At 45.7% G+C, this 12,666-nt stretch overlaps 1 protein-coding gene across 2 annotated transcripts in view; it reads left to right on the top strand.

The window, feature by feature from the left end:
• KIRREL3 (kirre like nephrin family adhesion molecule 3) overlaps positions 1–12,666 on the top strand; it is a 748,317-nt gene that overhangs the window by 692,703 nt on the left and 42,948 nt on the right. The window contains exons 12-14 of one of the 2 annotated variants that reach the window (XM_081890927.1): positions 4,802–4,902; positions 6,540–6,738; positions 10,078–10,113. In XM_081890927.1, the coding sequence (XP_081747053.1) occupies positions 4,802–4,902; positions 6,540–6,738; positions 10,078–10,113 (336 nt within the window). The remainder of the gene's footprint in view (positions 1–4,801; positions 4,903–6,539; positions 6,739–10,077; positions 10,114–12,666) is intronic. The other variant, XM_081890928.1, reaches the window with a different exon arrangement.

Below are 12,666 nucleotides of genomic sequence, written 5' to 3'. Positions count from 1 at the left end.
CACTGGCTGTCCGCAGAGGAACAGAGTGGAAGGGCTTGTATGGCAGAAGCACTGGTGGGAGAGGAGAATGTGTGCATGCAAAGATTGCACTGGAGTAGGAACATACATGTTTCATTTGTCCTATCCCTTTAAGCCAAGGATGCGGCCCTTGCAGCCCTCCAGGTGATGCTGGACTAAGCCTGTGCAGCCAATGGTCAGGGGCAATGGAAGGGATGCAGTACAACAAAATCTGGAGATCCACAGCTTCCCCACTGCTTCTATAAGCCACATATTTTCAACTACCAAAATTGAAGGCACCCGGTTCTCCTTACTCTGTTTGCTCTTTGCTCCCCTTAACAGGGAGGTGGCTGCAACTCAGTGGCAGAGGATGTGGTTTAAACACAGGAAGATCCCAGGTTCCACAGCTGGCATCTCCAGAAATGGCCATAAGGACTCCCATCTGAAACCCTGGAGAGCCTTTTCACCTAGATTAAATATGGAGATGCTCAGGGGGGGTCAAATGCAGCTCTCCAAACCTCCCAACATCCCACAGGCCACACCCCTCACCTGCCCTGCTCCAAGCCCTACTTAAATCATTCTGCTGGCTGGAATGTGTCCTTGGACTCTGAGAAGACCTCTTGCTTGCCTAAGGTCCCCAGGATTTTTCTCCCTAGAACCATGGTCCCCAGAAGGGAAGGTGGCTCTCAGGTGGAAAATGGTCCTTCCCCCCAAAATCTGGATAATGCTGTCTCAAGGGGCCAAGGGTCTGATTCGCATCCTTCTTTGATTCCTAATCCCTTTTCTGTTCTCAGACACTCTCTAGAGATCATGGCTACATAAGGCAAGAACATTATTATTTTTAAGTATCAGCCTGATGAAAATCCTGCAACTTTCTCCTTTTTAACCTAGTGGTAGGGGCATGGCAAAACATGGGCAAAACGTGTGCTGTTGCCACCCCCCATCCCCACAGAAATCTCTCTCCGTGGTCATTTTTATACCCAAAAAAGAAGAACATGGAATCAGCATTGTAGAGTTAGAAGGAAACCCAAGGGTCCTCAAGGTCCCAAGGACCTCCTGCAATGCAGAATACACAGCTAAAGATGTTGAGGTTTGTGAGACACTGCAGCTTTCAAGTGGACAATTAGTGAGTTGGCAAGATGCCAAGTAAAGCAAGGGTACGTGAGATAGTGTGCTTGGAGACAGGGAAGCCTAGCAACAGGTGGTGACTGGCTAAAAGTTTTCCCTTATAAGCAGCATGGCACAGTAGTTTGGAATTGGAGTGTAGAGTTTGAACTGAATCTGTGTACAGTGGTACCTCGGGTTACATACGCTTCAGGTTACATACGCTTCAGTATGTAACCCAGAAATAGCGCTTCAGGTTAAGTACTTTGCTTCAGGATGAGAACAGAAATCGTGCTCCGGTGGTGCGGCAGCAGCAGGAGGCCCCATTAGCTAAAGTCGTGCTTCAGGTTAAGAACAGTTTCAGGTTAAGTACGGACCTCCGGAACGAATTAAGTACTTAACCTGAGGTATCACTGTATATAGCAACTTGTACAAAAGCTGTGCTATGCTCTGTATATAATAAAAGCAAATACCAATCAAGTTACTGTTCAGCAAGTTATATTCCTGAGTCGTCATCTTGGACTACACAGACTAAGCAGCCGGTAGCAGAGAGTTTTGGCTGAGATCCATCAACAAATAATCCTGAACAGATAGCCAGGCAGCTTCTGTTTAAAAGCCTTCAGTAGAATCCACCAGCTTTCCACTGTCAAACAGCTCTTGCTACCAGAAAATTCTAATGTTTAGTCAGAATCTCGTTTCCTGTAATTTGAATATAGTGGTTTGCGTCCTTCCTTCCGGAACAGCAGAAAACAAGCATTCCCCCTTTGTAGGGGGTTGGACTAGATGAGCCTTGGGATCCCTCCCAACTCTACAATTCTATGTTTGTGACAGACTTTCAGATATTTGAAGGTGGCTATCGTATGAGCTCTCAGGGATTGTTCATGCTTCCGCTTATGGCATGCCTACAAAGCACGAATCCAGGTGGTCAAAATAACTTGAATTGCTGTTTGCCCCAACTGAGCGCTAAAGGGCAGTTTTCTCCAGCGGAAAGCAGTGGCACAAGAGGAAGTGGGGATAATCCCTCAGTCTTCTCTTCTCCAGGCTAAACTCCCTCCACTGTTCTCATAAGCCTTGGTTGCCAGACCCTTGATCAGGCATAGGCAAACTCGGCCCTCTAAATGTTTTTTCAGACTACAACTCCCATGATCCATAGCTAACAAGACCAATCGTCAGGGATGATGGGAATTGTAGTCCCAAAACATCTGGAGGGCCGAGTTTGCCTATGCCTGCCCTTGATCATCTTGGTCACCCACTTCCTCACACATTCCATCTTGTCAGTATCCTTAAACTGGACAGAGTGCTCCAGGGCAGGGGAGTCTGACAAGGCAGAATAGTGTGGCCCTATTCCTTCCCTTGACATGCTTTTATTAAGGGGTTGGGGAGATGGTCTTAGTTCTTTCCCTTGTCACCTCTTTCTCACTTTTGGATGACTCCCCTCCCCTCCCACCGCTTCCTTCTCCTCTTGCAACAATAGCTTCCCAGTCTCCAAGGTAACGTCCCTTGCAGCTTGGGATGAGAGATAAATTTGATTCAGTTCACATTTAAGGCCTAACTTATCAAATTCCCACTTTCCAAAACAATAGAACTGAATCCCCAGCCGGCCTTCAAAATTTGCACTGGTCCGAATTTTGCGGTGCGGTTCTCTGCAACCAAACAAAATTCACAGATCAGGGAAAGTCAGCAGGGGAAAGCCAGCATGCCAATGAAGATACCAGTGAAAGTGGCGTGCAAAATTGCATCACATTGAGAGAAATTGCTAGCAAATAATAGATTGTATTAAAAAAAATGTACTTATAAGAAGAAATTTGCACAAAAATGTTGAAGAATTTTATGGGGATTAAAAAATAATAACAATCACAAATTGCTCACAAATGTGAAGAACCAAATTTACTTATTGGAAGGAGGAGAAACTGGGAGAACCAAAAGGGACAGATTCATTCATCCCTTCTTGCAACATGCCCAGGCAGTATACAGTGGTACCTTGGGTTACATACGCTTCAGGTTACATACGCTTCAGGTTACAAACTCCTCTAACCCAGAAATAGTACTTTGGGTTAAGAACTTTGCTTCAGGATGAGAACAGAAATCGTGCTCTGGCGGTGCGGCAGCAGCAGGAGGCCCCATTAGCTAAAGTGGTGCTTCAGGTTAAGAACAGTTTCAGGTTAAGAACGGACCTCCGGAACGAATTAAGTACTTAACCCAAGGTACCACTGTACTGGAAAACCACATCAACATGCAACATGCCAGGTGGGTGGGTGTGATATTTGAAACTTCAGAAAATTTACATCAGAAAACTTGTGTGGAAGTTGCATTCCTGGGGCTGAAAATCTTTTTTTCCCCTCCCCTGGGAGCAGAAAACATGCAACTGATTGCTAAACTAAAATTCTGTGGTTGGATGTTAAGAATGGAGGAAGGAGAAATATCCTGAGGAGTAGTGTTGATCCTTTAATGAGATTAATTAGTCATAGAAATATTAACACAGCCACATGGCATGTATCAGAGATAGACCGCCGCTGCAAAGAAGCCGAATAGCACACAAAAAAATCAAGAGACGCTGGATCAGAACTGGGTTGGGGAAGCGGTAATCTTTTGCAGTCTTTTTAGCCTGAGCTGTAGCTTGGGTGGAAGGATCCGCTTGCATTGCGCAGGAGCACCCTCTTCTGGCTCCCAGCAAATCACCTGTCAATTTGAGCCTTAGTTACGCTTTGAAGGAAGAAGGGGAAGATTCTTAGGCTGCGTACACACCATACATTTAAAGAACATGACTTCCCCAATAATCGTTGGAACTCTCATTTGTTAAGTGTGCTGGGAATTGTAGCTCTGTGAGCGCTAAACTACAATTCCCATGGTTTTTTATTTATTTTTTAAGAGAAGCCTTATGCTTTAAATGTATGGTGTTTATGCAGCCTTATAGACCCCTTCCTGGGATCTCGTGCAGCCCGAGGCAAACAAAATCCAAAAGGCACTAGTCCAAGGGAAATAATAAGAATGAGAAGAAGAATCAATTTGTTGTACCTCAGGTTAAGTACTTAATTCATTCCGGAGGTCTGTTCTTAACATGAAACTGTTCTTAACCTGAAGCACCACTTAGCTAATGGGGCCTCCTGCTGCCGCCGCGCTACCGGAGCCCAATTTCTGTTCTCATCCTGAAGCAAAGTTCTTAACCTGAAGCACTATTTATGGATTAGCGGAGTGTGTAACCTGAAGCGTATGTAACCTGAAGCATATGTAACCCGAGGTACCACTGTAGTAGAATCCAAATTTATTTGCAAGAGACAGCCAGCTCAGTTTAGCTCAGCAAGGGCCAGCTCTGCAATCTCACCCACTACTACAAACAGCAGAGCCTAAACAACAGGTAGCCCTATAGCTCTCATCAGGGAGTTCTGTGCTGCTCTCAGTTGCATGGTCTATGTCTCCGTGGTTGAGCATCTGCTTTGCAAGCAGGATGTCCCATGTTCAGTCTCTGACATCTCCAGGTAGAACTGGGAGAGTCCCCTGCTACAAAACCCTGGAGAGCTGCTGCCAGTCAGTGTAGGCAAGACTGAGCAAAATGGAACAATGGTCTGACTCAGAAGAAGGCAGCTCCCCATGTTCCTGTCTGTATGGGATTGTGAGCTCTATCCTGTGTATGCGAGGGGAGGGTGGAGGAATGCAGCACTATGTCACTCCCCGTTTTCCTCTGTTTCTGCCCTTTCCACAGGACCACCTATAATCTCCAGCACCCAGACGCAGCATGCTCTTCACGGGGAGAAAGGCCAGATCAAATGCTTCATCCGCAGCACGCCCCCACCAGACCGAATTGTAAGTAGGCACCTCCCTGAGCAACGTAAATAGCAGCCAGAGCCCAAGGGAAATGAATCATTCATTTATATTCCGCCCTTCAAAAGAAATTGTTTAGGACAGCTTATGTTGCATTATATTAAAACAGCATAATCAAAGCACAAATCAAAGGGCATGTGCTGGACCGCAACTCCCATCAGCCTCGGCCAGCAAAGCCAATGGTCAGGAATGGTGGGAGATGGTGTTCAACAGCCCCTAGAGGGTGCCATGTTGCAGAAGGTCGCTCTTCAGCCAGGAAGGTTCCAACACTGGACTTCCTGCATTTGTGAACTCCATCCAGCAGAAAATTATAAGGCAAGGGATAATGTGGAAGGCATCTTCCACTTCTTGGAGGATTGTTCGGCACCTTGGGGAATTGAAACCCAAACCTCCTATTTGGCTTTTTTGGTTTTTGCTTGTACAACTTCATGAGGATGAATGGCGCTCCAGAACAAGGGTAGCCAAGGTCTCGTGGAACTGCAGGTTCCATCTTCCTTGACCATTGGCCATGCTGGGTGAGGCTGATGGGAGCTGTAGTTCAACAGCATCCGAAGGCACAGGAGGCCACCTTCTTGCTGAAGCTACACAGGTCTAGGTCTGGGTCTGGGCAGCGCCTGCCTGCGTGACCACCTGAGCATACTCTGTATGCTGCCTTGGGTTCCATGGTGGAAGTCAGAGTATAAATGTACGAAAACAAGTAAACAAATAAATAAAACAGCAGATAAAACCAGCATAAAAAACAATGCATATTTACAAGCATATGCTTCCCTTTTTTAGCTGCAGTAAGGGTTGCTTCTGATTTGCCTTTTTTAAAGGGGGGGGGAATAACTTAGGTTAATTTCTAATAATTTATTTCTAATAATTGTCTGTGTTACTAATTACGTTTTTGTTAAATTCTCATATTACTCATTTGTGTTTTTAATGATTTTCTAATACTCTTCAGGCTACAAGTATTCTGTGTTCTCACTCTCAGCTTTATATGTTACGATGTACTGCTATATCTTAGGGGAGGGGGTAATTTTTGTTATTTTCCAATGGTTACTATCCAAGGTGGCTATATTCTTCACTGCTGGAGGCAGTATGCCTTTAAATACCAGTTGGTGCGAATCACAAATGGAGCAAGTTCTGCTGAACTCAGGATCTGCTCGCAGCCTTCTCATGGGCAGCTGGATGGCCACTGCATGAGCAGAGTGCCAGACTGACTAAGCCTTTGGCCTGATCCAGCAGATAAATAAAATCATAGCAGATTCAGAGCTATTTTTTCCCCAGCCTGGGAATGTGTATGTGTTTGTGTGTACAAGAAAAATGGTAGGCAGTAGACAGGTCTATAGCTGAGGAGCCACCACTGAGAAAGCTCCTTCCCCAGGTCACCACTTACCACCCCTCCCTCAGTGGGGCAACCAGGAAAGAGTCTTCATCTCTCAGCTTTACGTATGAACATACTGATGTGGATAAGTATAAAACTGCTCACAGAGCATGCCAGAACCACCCCGAAATCACTTTGCATATCAGATTTCTATGTTCCTATTCATTAGTAAAAGGCGAAAACTTGATAAATAATTTCTAGCACGGGAGAACACTACCGAGGGTGGTTAATCCCAGCTTGCTTTGATGTGCAGGCCTGGTCCTGGAAGGAGAATGTCCTGGAGTCAGGTACCTCAGGGCGTTACACTGTAGAGACCGTCAGCACGGATGAAGGCGTAATCTCCACATTAACCATCAGCAACATTGTGCGGGCTGACTTCCAGACCATTTACAACTGCACTGCCTGGAACAGTTTTGGTTCAGACACCGAGATCATACGCCTGAAAGAACAAGGTGGGAACTGCTATCATGTCATTTGTGTATGGAAGGGAAAGAGCCTCTTGCTGAAATGGAGAGAAGGGGTTGGAAGGTGTGTAGATATCAAATAAGATGTAAGACCAGTGTGGCTTGGACTTATAGCTGGGTAAGGACAAGGAACCACATGATGTGGTCTTCTCGTGCGAACTTGACCTTCAGACATTACAGGAGTGGCATAGGAAGCAGGTATGAAAGCAACTCCAGTGCAGCTGAGATCTATCAGGCAGAGGCCTTAGAAAGAGACAGCAAAGAATGGTAAGGAGGGTATAAGTGCTCACGTCAAGCAGTGAGGCACTTTGTTGAAGAGCAGCAACATGAGAAACCTTCTGTGATCCTCGCACCATTTGAAAATGTTGCACAAATCTAAGTGGTGTTAACCTCAATCCAAGTTTATTTCTGCTGCTTCCTTTCTGAAGCAAAGGTACCAGTCTTAGAAACTTAACCAGGATTCCCTGCTGCATTGGCTTGTCCCTAAGCCCTGCAGTTCGTGGTTAGCACCTCCACAACACTGAAACAATCACTTCCTGAATATGTGCATCGGGTTTTTTTTCCAGACAAGCCACCCTTTCTTTGATTGAAAAGGAATTGCCTGGGCTTTGAAGCTGCTAACTTGTGGTCTGCAGTGGGTACACCTTCAACTGAGGATAGTCCAGGGTCAATAACATGGTGCCTTCCAGATGTTGTTGGACAACAACCTCCATCACCCTTGACTATGCTATATGAGGCTTTATGGGAGTTTGGATCCAATAACATCTGGAAGGCACCATGTTGGCTCCCCATGCAATAGCTTGTTCGGACTGGCAGCAACACAAGCAATCACAACTAGGCAGAGCTCTTCCACTTCTAGTTATATATGCAGACACAAGACTGCGTTACAGATATCCTGCTGCCAGTTCTCCAAACCAAGGAACAAGTGGCAGATCTGAGCACTCCTGCCTCCCTCACTTGGCTTGGTAGAACATTTCCTCAAACTGTACCTGCCAAACTGTGGTTTGTGCAATCCCATTCAAACAAAGTTTGCACAGATCATGCAAGCCACAGTTTGCTGGTAAGGACAACATGGCAAACTAAGGTTTGAGGAAACGAGGAAGTGTTTTGGAGAAAAGAGAGGAAGGAGCGCTCATTATAGTCTCTCATTCTCAACCACAATCATCTGGAGGAACAGGAATGCGATATCTGAATGAGGGAGCAGTTGAAGGAAGGAAATGCATGGTGTGCAGCAACCACTGCACTTTGTGCAATTTGTGAACAAGTTGGCTATCTTCACCTCTCAGCTGCTATCATCTATTACTCCTTTTTAAAAAAATACTTTCTCCCAAATTCAGCAGTAGCACTGGGGGAAAGGGGAAAAACCATTCTCCCTTCAGCCCTGAAAGGTTATTTTGGTTGGAAGTAAACAAGCCTTTAAAGTATTTCAACCAGCCTAATGTCTCCTGTTGCAAAAAATGAAAAGAAAAAAGTAAACCCAAACCATGTTAATTCATCTGTCCTTTGGCACATTACACAGTTACAGTCCAAGCTCAGATCTGTAACCAGTGTCTGGGAAGGGACGGCTGCAAGGTTTAATGCTGTCATGCCAGAAAAATGGAACAGAGTGGGAGGAACTAGTTCAGCAGAAGCCGAATGAAGAGTAAAATGACTGGGAAATTCCAAGTTGCTGCCATTGCATCCCATTGTTTTGTGCTGTCATGAGCATGTCATAGTGATGGGATGTCATTCTTAGCATAGCTGCTTTAATGAGTACCCTCATTAGCTGCTTATTAAAGCGTTAAGCTGAGTCGCCCAACAGTAAGCTTTAACCACTGAAAATGAGAGGACCTCCCTCTAACAGGGGCAGAAATGGTTTCACATAGAAGGGCTTCAGGGCACTGGGGTTATGATTTAGGGCTGAACGTATTTCAGCTTTGCTTTTTGGCTTGAAAATAGTTGTTTGGGACATACCTTATCCTGTCTTTTTCATGAATGTTCACTACTATTTGCAGTCACTTTCTCCCACTTTGCTGCTGCTTTCGTGGCCATTCCCTCCCTGCATTTCATCCCCCTCTCAAGTGATCCCAAGCAATCAGGGATCATGTACTGGATGTGATAACATCACGACCCTGTATAGCCAATCAGACTTTGGTCGATGTCCCTAGGGGCAAATGAAGCCTATTTAGTGTGAGAGTAACCAACATTTCCCCAAAGCACAGTCCCTTTGACTAAAGCCCTGGTTATGTTCCCCTCCTCAAAAGGGCGTAGAGGCTGGGAGAGTCCCAGAGGGAAGGCTGGACCTGCATCTGGAGGCCCTCCAGTTGCATCCTTCTCCATTAAATGCTAGGGCAGACTGGTAGATTGCTCTCATCAAGCTCTGATTTATAGGCAAGGCTGCCATCCAAATTAAATTGGAACTAAATGAACTTCTTAAAATTAGCCTTGGGTTCTATCCAGGGCAGATCAACTCCCTGGTTTGTTTTCCTGCCTCCTGCCTAAGCACAGAAATGTGTCTGGGTTAGCAGATGTTTCTGTGTTGTGGAGGGAGTGGCTCCCGCCAAGCAGCTCTACACGGGGTTCTCGGCCGATCACAATGCAGAAAAGCACAATTAAAGACCGTTTGACTCGGGGTCATTGTTCCGGGCACCTCATAAAGAAGAGGGTGACTGCCAAGTGCCCGCCAGCAGAGTAGGGCTCTCCATTGCAGAGGAGCTCTGCTGGAAAAGGGGGAAATTTAATCCTGGGATGAAAACCTGCAAGTGCCGCATCACTGACAATTAACACAATGTCAACATTGATTTTTAATGACTGAACCGATAAGAGAGTAGGCAAGAGACCTTATCAGCTGCCTCTCTAATAGTCAACCAATCATCCAGATAAAAGCATATGGTACAGACCAGCCAGGACTGTACCTTTTGAGAATGCAAGAGGGGCAGTGCATGTTTAGATATGCCCCTGTGTTAAAAGGGAGAAGGCTGGGTTAAAAACACTTCCCCCTGATATGCTAACATTCCATGTGCAGGGAGTCCTTTGTTTGTTTTCAACATGGGGCTCTGAAGAGGGGCAATCCTCAGTGCCAGACTATGCCGCCAAGTCCCCACAGCAATTTCCACCAAAGGACATATTTGAAACTCTCTTGGCTAGAAACTTGCCCGGCCTCCAGTGGCTACGTTGCAATGGAGAACTCTAAACGCCCCTGAGCAGCTGCCCTTGGAATTGATGGGTGAGGAACTCCCATATACATCGTATGATTTAAAAAGAAGAAACTGGCAAAAGTTTTAAATAGAAATAACTGCACAGTTGGGATTTGGCAAGGCTGTAGACACTTGCTTTATTTTCAAACAGGTACGGAAATGAAATCAGGAGCTGGTATGGAAGCAGGTATGGAATCATGAGTGAAGGTGACTATATGACTGGCCCCGGAGCTATGTTCTATAACCACCACCACCCCAACCAAACAAACAATGAAGCTGTATCCATCTAGGTTACCCCTCCCCTGAAAAGGAGGCTTGTGGGAGGTAAAACGACTCATTAGGAAGGGAGAATGATTTGAGTGAAACACCATCTTGGTTTTCAAATTCCATTGAAATGGCGTTTTGGTGCCTTCCGAGCTCAGGTCCTCCTATTTTTCTAAACGGGGTCGTGATAAAATTAACACTCTTGTTGCTTTGATGGAGGGGGAAATGGCAACACATTAGGAAGAGAAAGTATCCATAGATCTAAAGCTGGAAAACGCCCATGTCTTTGCTAATCCAGCTGTGTAGCAATCTGACATATATTTGCCCATGACCCCTATAGCGTTTCATGCTGGTGCCCTAAAATTGCCGGTTGCACTCTAGAACTGGATTTCAGTCCTATGTTCAGCAACCAGTAGCAAAGTCAAACTCCTGGTATAACCTATCCTTATCCCACAATGAATAAATTAGCAATGGTCATCTTAGAAAAAGACACTAATTGTTGTGGTCCAGGGAAAGGTTTTGGGAGCCCATCAATCGTAGAAGCAGTTTATTGCTGACTCCATTCCAAATCCATCCAGTCTCTAAGTGCCTCCCACAAGGCCTTGATTGGACACCCGAGGGAAATGAAGGTGGCCATGTTCTTGAGTCAGTTCCATTGCATGGTTTATTTGGCTAACTTAAGCTTCTCATTTCCCTGAATTTCAGTATATGCGGCAATTATCTCCATCTGGCTGACCCTACCGCACTGTACACAGCACACTCTGGACATTTGGGTTGCATCCAGCTAAGTTCTGCTCACGAGTAGACCCACTGAAATGAATGAACCTGAGTTCGTTTTGTCTATTAACTTCAGTGGGCCTACACTGAGTTGGCCTAGCATTGGTCACAAACCATTGTCTCTATCATGCACCATCTTTCTTTATGGCTCTTATTTCCATTCACATTTGTCAACGTAGGACTCAACCCTGTCACCATCAGCATCTTCTCACTTGCCTCTGGATCTCTCTGTGTGTTCCTCTGATGTTTCGGAGCTAGCAGCATGTTGCCCATGCCAACTCATCCCTGGTCAATAGGCCTTCCTTGCTTCTTTAGAATGGACAAGGAATTGCAAAGGGTTTGTCAAAGGGTTGTATCCAACCAAGTCCTACTTAGAGTAGATCCACCGAGATAAATGAACCTTAGCTAGCTATCCCTGTACTGTTGGTCTGCTCTGAGTAGAACTACCATTGGGTGCAACCCAATACCTTTTCAACATGGTGAACTTTCACCCTCAGCTTTGCCTTGAATTAAATATTTGCATCCAGGTGGGTGCATCCTTCTTTCAGTCCCCCTCCAGTGCCATTTGCACCCTACTTTATCCCTCCACAATATAGACCAGCCCACTGATATCTGTGTATTGTTGATGAGCAACTTCATTGCAGTGATCTTCTGAGACCCACTGAACTTCCCCATGTCCACCTGGGAACACCCATTGTTGTGCACTCCTGTCTATCTATCTGTTCCCAAAATAAAAGATGAGGGCCAATGCTATAAATGTGTGAAAGGCAAAATCTTTATTGCTCAGGTTCTTTAAGCAAATCTCTGGCTTATTGTTGTTGCTGTTGCTGTCATTATTATTAAGCAGTATTGATCTAGATGCAATTTTGGTGGGGTGTTTGCTTGACAGTAAATGGCTAGAGATGCAATCCCTGGCATTTCCGCTCAAAGGATCTCAATTAACAAAGATGTGGGAAATTTCTGCCTGAGACCAGAAATCTACTGCCAGTCCACCCACTGGGACTGGTAGGCCAGGAAGAAGAGAGGCAATCAGTAGGCAGAGCCAGAGCCAATCAACTCTCATTTTGTCCCCCTCACCCCACTGAATTCTGCAAGGGCAACTCTGAGACTAAGGATAAACAAATGGGTAGGCATTTCTGCCCGGGACTGATTGTAAGAAGCCAGGTGGGTGGGAGCTGGCTGAGGGCAGGCTGAGCTTGGTGGGGCAATGCCCTGTTTGCTTGAATGCACCAGCCTCCACCACAGTCACAATAAATGGAACTGGAATAGATGAACCAATGGTTTGGGGCTCTATAAGGTAAGGACCTTTAGTTACTGTTGTCGAATCTATTTGGCAGCAAATATATGCAAACAAAGGATTCAAATCCAGGTTAGAGTAGACCCAGGACTCACTGAAAACCCTTTAATTTCAGCGGGTCTCAAGTGTGACTACCCCATCTGGATCCAGCCCAAGGATCCAGCCCAAGGAACCAACACACACACACAGAGAGAGAGAGAGAGAGAGAGAGAGAGAGAGAGAGAGAGAGAGAGAAATCATGCACTCTATAATCTTAAGGGCTGGGTAATGGCTCCATGTAAGCAAATCTGCACACCACTGTCAGTTCAGAGCTTTAGCACGGGGGACAGGAAATTGACACAGCAGGTAAGTTCCATGCCTGCCGCCAGAAACATGAATTGTGTGATGTAGATTGTACAGGCG

This window comes from Podarcis melisellensis (assembly GCF_964234715.1).
Source record: "Podarcis melisellensis genome assembly, chromosome: 15".
In the NCBI taxonomy this organism is placed as follows: Eukaryota; Metazoa; Chordata; class Lepidosauria; order Squamata; family Lacertidae; genus Podarcis; species Podarcis melisellensis.
The sequence above is the reverse complement of the archived record's forward strand: the minus strand, read 5'-3'. Positions and strand labels throughout refer to the sequence as shown.